This window comes from Ammodytes marinus (genome assembly GCF_949987685.1).
Source record: "Ammodytes marinus genome assembly, chromosome: 3".
NCBI lineage: Eukaryota > Metazoa > Chordata > Actinopteri > Uranoscopiformes > Ammodytidae > Ammodytes > Ammodytes marinus.
Genome location: NC_137232.1, coordinates 28,027,706 through 28,035,087, shown reverse-complemented (window position 1 = coordinate 28,035,087; position 7,382 = coordinate 28,027,706). Strand labels below are relative to the sequence as shown.

The 7,382-nt window shown below is 43.0% G+C and overlaps 1 protein-coding gene across 3 annotated transcripts; it reads right to left on the bottom strand.

Annotated features, from left to right (window-relative positions):
- Positions 1-397: 397 nt before the first annotated feature.
- serpinh1b (serpin peptidase inhibitor, clade H (heat shock protein 47), member 1b) lies at positions 398-5,109 on the bottom strand. 3 transcript variants are annotated; one of them, XM_080054108.1, is made up of 8 exons: positions 4,996-5,073; positions 4,443-4,474; positions 3,496-3,645; positions 3,179-3,371; positions 2,297-2,567; positions 2,077-2,175; positions 1,728-1,960; positions 398-1,329 (listed from the first exon to the last, which is right to left on the bottom strand). In XM_080054108.1, the coding sequence occupies exons 3-8, from the start codon at positions 3,612-3,614 to the stop codon at positions 1,027-1,029; spliced, it is 1,218 nt and encodes a 405-aa protein (XP_079910234.1). In that variant the 5' UTR covers positions 3,615-3,645; positions 4,443-4,474; positions 4,996-5,073; the 3' UTR covers positions 398-1,026. The 3 variants fall into 3 exon arrangements, with proteins under 3 accessions (XP_079910234.1, XP_079910235.1, XP_079910233.1); XM_080054109.1 differs by lacking the exon at positions 4,443-4,474 and having other exon boundaries at positions 4,996-5,109; XM_080054107.1 differs by lacking the exon at positions 4,996-5,073 and having other exon boundaries at positions 4,443-4,978.
- Positions 5,110-7,382: the final 2,273 nt, after the last annotated feature.

Here is a 7,382-nt window from a genome sequence, read left to right as displayed (position 1 = left end):
TCCCAAACTACTGATTTTGTTTCTTTTGTCAACTTACTGATGCATTGCAGTTACACCTATTTATTTGCTGTACTGTATTGAGTTTTCCATTCGCCGTGAGAACCCTGCACTCCAATTTGCAATGCAGAGTCTGCTTTTCCTTTTTTTTGGGATGTTCCAGCAAATACCCCACTGTCATTACTATTTAGGCCAGGGGTTAAAGAAATTAACCCCAGAATTATCTAGATAGTTGTCAACGGTAGATTGCCAATATAGGAAAGGGCCCTCGTTGTCAAATCCCCACATTCCAGGCCTGTAAGAATTGTTTGGCCTCCAGTCGACTGCAAAGATTGTTTTTCCTTTTCTTGTTATCAGACGTGCTTTGCATTAATAGAAAACACAAACAAGCATCTTCTTCTTTAATTTTTTTTATTGGAAATAAAATATCACATCATGACACAAACACATTTCCAACTGCTTCACTGTGAAAATATCTCCAACTGTCCTCTGCAAGATCAGCTTATGCAGTTGAACAATTCAGTGCAGACTGGAGGTTATAGAAGAAATACAAAACTGAGAGCATGAAGGGCAGTGAGACAGAACTCTAAGACAGGCTTGTGCAGAGATAATACTTTTTCTTTAAACATTAAAGATATGGCCCGGAAAACAAGCATGGATCACGTGAGCGAAACCAATACTGTCATAAACAGGGTGTTTAGAAAAGTGGACCATACTTAATATAAGCATTTTGTCTGCTGTGCCATCCGCTATTTATGGAATTAATTTGTAATCAAGTAAATTTTTTTCAATCAAAGGGGAGACATAAGGCTGAGACCTAACGTCCATGCAGGATTGTTCCCTGGTTAAGGTTTGGGTTGTCTCAAATACAAGAAGCTCTGATACTCAGTCCACAGATTGCCTATTGGAATGTGCTCATGAGGTAACAGTCAGACCAAAAATACACACACACACACACACACACACCGTTTCCTGCCATTATTTCACAAATAACAAAGCTAACCCACCACCATTCATAAAAACGTAACATTACAGCTCGTCGCGCATCTTGTCTCCGTTAGGTTTGACTACTCTGCCGATGTACATGATGGATTTGGTCTTGTTGTCCTTCACCATGAAAATGAAGGGGTGATCCACATAGAACAGTTTGGGGTTCCTCAGCTTTTCGGAGCCAAAGATGCTGGTGTCATAAGGGTTCCCCTCTATGCCCAGTTCCAGGGCAGACGCGTGGAAGACATTGGACAGGTACAGGTCCTTCTTCCCGGAGATATTGGAAAAGTCGGCCTTTGCCTTGTCCACAGCCTCGGTCAGTCCGAGCTCAGCGAGATGTTTCTACAGAAAAAAAAGACAGTTGCGTGATACTAAGCCTCTGAAAGAAGTTACGCATATTTATCAATCCAAAATAAAGTTTTTATCAGTTAAGTTTGATAAACTTTACAGAAATTAGGTTTAGATGAGGCGGGCAATGCTTTTTTTTTTTTTACACAATAAGTACGTTATACCAATTACTGCATTTGGTCACGGCTATGCCACAAACGTTCTATAAAAACCATGCCCATTGCCATGGAGACCAGTTGATACGGCCATGCCCACACAGTCCTGTCAAATGATGACTGACTGTTAAAATACTGTATTTTTTTAACAAAGTTTTATAATATTTTCGTTGGTTGATTTCTAGATGCCAGTACTCTATAGTGTTAAAATTATTCCATACAACTGCCGCAATCTACCTGCAGGTTGTGGCTGACTTCCATGGATAATTTGGGAAGGGAAATGGCCACAGCCCTGTTCTCCATTTTGCTGAGCCAGGTGTCCACTTGGTTCCTGGTCAGGAGTTTCTCCAGGCGCTCCAGGGGCTCCAGGTGGTAGGGCATGATGAGGATCATGGAGGCCTGCTTCTTGCCCAGGGGCATGTTCAGAATATAGAGTCTGTTCTCTTGGTCCTCGTAGAAGTCATACAGACCTGCCAAAGGTCAACACAAATAGCTTGTCTCAGTTGCATTCTCGTTTGGCAGAATCCTTTTAGAAGACATGACAAGATAAGGTTAGTCAAGTAGGCTACATGATGGAGAAACTCACCTGTACGGTGCATCATGGGCACCTTAACGGTGAATGAGCGGGTAACCAGGAAACCACGAGTGTCCACCATTGTTTCATGGAATTTCTCATCCCAGTGAGCTGTAAGAACAGAACACAGAGGACAATGTCACACAACTGCACAGTTCTTTGATATCTCCGAGGGTTGGTGAGAGACGGAAACATAGCAGGGATTTGAAGGAAAGACACAACTTATACTCACGCTTGAAGAACATTGCGTTGACGATCGTGGCTCCGTCTGGGTTTGGCACATCCTTGGTGATCTCGGGTAGCTTGCCATCTGTGGACTTGGCCGCCCACTCGTTGATGGAGTTCAGTGCACTCCTCTTGTCCCTGATGTTGATCTTGGAATGGTCGTAGTTGTAATGCTTCTTGCTGTTTTTCACAAATTCGTCAACAAAGGAGACAGAGCTGGGGCCATAGAGGCGGTTACTGATCTTCCAGGTAGTGTTGCGTGTCTGGGCATCGCTCACCTGTGAAGGAAGAACGTATGATGAGCTGTGACCAATGGGTTATATGCAGCAAGTAACGAGGGGTCTGGTTTAAAGGTCACATATTGTGCAAAATGCACATTTTTATAGTTTTTCAACATTAATATTTGTCCCCCGTGTGACTAAAAACTCCCAAAGTATGAGAAAAAACAACCCTAATAATTTTTTTCCAAGTCCGCCTTTCTGAAAACCTGTTTTTTCCGGAATCCCATTCGGAAAATCTGAATGGGGTTTGGAAATGCCCCCTATTACCAATTTAATCACAACTTCCACCTGTGATAAGCACACCTCCAGATACCCCTGAATCTAACTGGCAGTTAGATTCAAACTGGCAGTTAGATTCAGGGCAAATCAGAGCATACTGGGCTTTTTGTGAGGCTAGAGACAGGCTCTAAAACAGTGCGTTTCAAACAGAGGCTTAAAAGAGAATATTCAGCAATGGCACTATGATAAATATAACGTTTTTTTGGACACTTCACCATGAAAAAAGTTATCTAGTAGAAACTCAAATTATAATTTTTAACCTAAAAAATTAGCATAATATGTGACCTTTAAGGAGAGGTCCTTAAGGTCCTTAATTTAGATGTTCTTACCTCAGAGAGCAACTCGGACAAGCCGGCATGCAGATGCTCATCCTTCAATTTGTCAGCACTGAGGACGGTTTTGACCTGGGAGGCAGTGGAGGCCTTGCCCCCAAGAGCCATCATTCCCAGAGAGGAGGCCACCACTACAGGAGAGATGAGGATGTTCTCTGTGTCTTTCCCTTTTGCCATGTTGTGGTAGAGGCTAGATACAAAAAATCACAAAAAAGATTGTTTGATTGTGTTTCTAACGTATCCAATTAAACAAAGGTGCTTAAGCTCTGGGATATAAATCGGAGTAATATTGGCGGGATGTATAGATTTCACACCTGAAGGCCAGGTTGGCGCTGTTATCAGCCAGTGTAGTGGCATGGCTGCTCAGCTTCCTTTCCTCCGCAGAGGCCACTAGGGCCAGCAGACAAAGAGCTACAACTTTAGTCATCCACATCCTGTCTGTCTCCGAAAGCAGCTGTGGCAGACTGTGAAAAGGGCAGAAAAAAGAAAGAAAACGGTTAACATCACTTAACCTCGGTTGCTTTCCAAAAAATCTAATAAATAATAATGTATATTGTGTATGGAGTTTGAGATGGATGGCGCACGTCTCCTCAGAGCGAGCTTGGGGGAAGGAGTGAATATTCAGAACTGATGCATATTCAATGAAATTCGATCTCAGAACGGAAATGTCGAGACACAGACTATGTTTGAGATGTGGTGGGGCAGGGTTGGCCCAGCCCACACAGACGCTTTGGAATGCTTCAAGTTCCAGGCAGGCATGTTGTTCGCCACGTCAGCAGCCACTGAGGCTCAGCTGTACAGCTAGAGCAGCCGTCCATTCAGGGTGGAGCTCTGTGCTGACTCCAAACTGAAATATGATGTCTCTCTCCTTTTTTTCTGCAAATTGATGGCAACTCTTGAGAACTTTGTCTGTAACCTCTTGAACCAGAAGAAGCAAGGATATCACATAAATCGCTGTGTTCCACTGACACACAGAGCATGTCTTTACAGTTACTTTTACATGTTGTATGTGGCAGCACTCTAGGCCTTCTTCTTTTTTCCAGAGGAAGGGCGTGACTCTGCAGGCCATACCTAACTCATCCCATCACTTGTCCAAACAAAGGCAAAACGCATAAGGCTTCAATTAGGCAGCTGCATCTTTCAAACATGTTTTATGTTGCTCTCCACCACCGCTCTGAGTGCAGAGATATGTTGTCAGCATATTTGTATTTTTGCATATTTGTGATACAGCAGAAGTGGCTTTGCAGTCATGATCGAATACCTTGTGTTGTTTTCATGTCTGCGATTTTCATTCTGAAAGACAAGAGTTTGATGTAGTAATCTCCAAAGAGCAGGCATTTAAACATGATAAAGGCTCTGGTGGAGACATATTCTGTGATTTCTGTCATGTATCCTTTCTTACTATCAAGACTTTAACCTTAGAAAACATTTTATAGTTGAAGTTGAAGTTATTGCAGCATTCATTATTAGGGGAGATAATTGAATCCCGGGTCATCAAAACAAATATTTGATCAATAAGTACTTCCCTCCATTTAATTTGATATAAAAGCAGTGGCATGCAAGATGCAAAACAAGCTTGACTATCACCATGCAGAGATAACTTGCATGAAAACCTTAAGCTCTGACAAAGTTTTTTTTTTGATGCACTACATTTTTGTTCTTTGTAAAACAGCCAGAGAGATATATAGCACATATTTTAAACTGGTTAAAATGGGAAAAGGCTGCACTGCAACTTTAAACCCTGAAAACAAAGCATACCATTCACACTCTGCATTCCTCTCTCTAATCAAAAACAGCTATCTTCTTATCCTTACCTGGCAAAGATCCGCTGGGTTTTCTTCTTGGGAGTGGTGTGTCCTGTGGAGGGAATACTGTAACTTCTACACCCTCTCCTGCTCTTTATATCCCGAAGAGAGAACTTTCTAGAAGTGGGAATGGGATATGCAAATGAGGGCTTACGCCTTTGCTCGGGAAGTAGCAGGCTATGGGAGCTGCAACGTCCCCCCTCTAAAACCACAGGCTGGAAAAAAGATTTCCCGGTCGGTTCCGTCCTATTATGCTGCTTGCTGACTCAATCTCTGGCACTGGTTTCATCAGATGCAAAAATATTTAAAGATATATGAGTTGTTATTGTATAATAAACTGAATTCTGATGCATGAATAGTTACCTATGTCTATGCTGTTTTTGCAGTTGTTGCAAATGTAAGTGTAAATTATGAGCTGTTGAGAAGAACATGTATAGGCTATTCTTCTGAATTCTCAGCAGGGAAGACGACATGGGCAAATTGTTTGCAATTGTTCCCTGAAACATTTTTGGGCTTTGTTACACAGACTACTATCTTACAATGGAAATTTCCAGAATGAAAAAGCTTCACTCAGCTGTTTTCACAGAAGTTGCACACATCTCCAGCCCTGCCCCCACTGTCTGCCACAGTGCCACGTCGGCTGATTGGAGGGAAGTTAAAGAATGGGGGGGTTGCTCGCAGAATTATACCTGAAACACATTTTGAAATCAGTGTTAACTTTAGTGTTGGTAACACTTTACAATAAGGTACACAAAATTGTAGTACCTACAACATAGATATGTGTTACCTACTACATAGGGTTTTTTTTTCATTCAGTAGGCCAACATGAAGGCAAAATAACAACAACAATAGAAAAATAAAGATAAAAATATAAAAGACATATAACCCAGACATCCACACACACACATAGACAGTAGTGCAGACGCACACAAACATAGACAGTAGTGCAGAGGTCAGAAATCAATGGGACTGTAATTTATTTTATTGTTTAATAGATACTACAGGCATTTTTAGAAACTTTTACGACCTCCTCAACAGAACGTGAAGAGGCCTACCAGCAGGACAGGCCTGTGGTGACTGTAAGCGAGGCGCTCAGCTAAAGCTAATTAGCAGCAAGATGCCTCCCTTATCAAACAAGAACTATCAAATACTCCTACAAAGGATTACAGCACTGGAAACAAAAGTGAATCGAATAGAAGTGAACGTGGAAGTTAATAAACTATGTGGGAACGACACCACTCTATCAGTGACTCGAAACAGTGGACGCGATCGAGCTAATGCACAGCTAACTAGCACCAGCAAGGCTACGAAGAAACAGAAGGACTGTGTTCAAGGCAGTGATAACTCTCCCTGGAATCATCTTGGTGCAAAGCCAAAGAGATTGGAAAAGGGAGGACGGATAACCGGCAGGCCTGAGTGCCATGAGATGACTGATCTGGACGGCTGGCCTGCATTACCACCTAGGCGCAATGCCTCCTCAACCCCCGTGCCCCGGAGGCCGCAGCCATGGATAGCTGCCAATGGGAGACGTAACAATAAATTTCCCCAGCAAACAAGTGTGCTAGTGTCAAATAGGTTCACCCCACTGTCCCTGGATCTCCCTCTGATGACCTGGATAACACAGAAGCTGCACACCGCAACTTAAGCCAAGAGCCACAGAGAGAGCTAACAACTGGGCTAACCAAGCTTACAACCGGGCCTGAAAATCTGATTGTTGGAGACTTTTCTGTTAGAGATATGAAAAGCATGTGTGGTGTTGATACCTAAGTACTCTGCTATCCAAATGATATGGTATCTGAATTAGAAAAAAGAATCCTGGACATTGCTGCTTCACACACAACTGTAAAGAACATCATTCTGCACATCGGGTCAAATGATGTTGTAAAGCAGGAGTCTGAAATGTTGAAACAGGACTTTAGAGATCTCTTGAACATGGTCAGCTCACTGAAAGCTGAGGTGTATATCAGTGGTCCTCTGCCACCAATCAGAAGAGGACCTGAGAAATTCACCAGATTGCTGGCACTGAGCACGTGGCTTTCAGCTGCGTGCCCTGCACTCAGTGCATTGTATTGACAATTTTAACACTTTCTGGAACCGCAGGCAGTTTTTTAAGACGGATGGACTCTGCCTAAATAAGACAGGATTAAAAGTATTCATATCAAATGTGTTCTACGTCCTGCGCCACCCATCTGTTCGTGCCAAGGACAAGATACTGGAGAAAGCCAAAAAGATACTGGAGAAAGCCAAAACACAGCATTGCAGCAGCGCCGAAGGACAACTGCCGGCCCCAAATAACAGCTCAGACCATGAGAGATATCAGGGCAGAGAGGAGGAGGCTCCACCCATCCCCGTCACCCCGGGACCCCTCAGGTCATTACCAAGCCGACCTCTCTCTC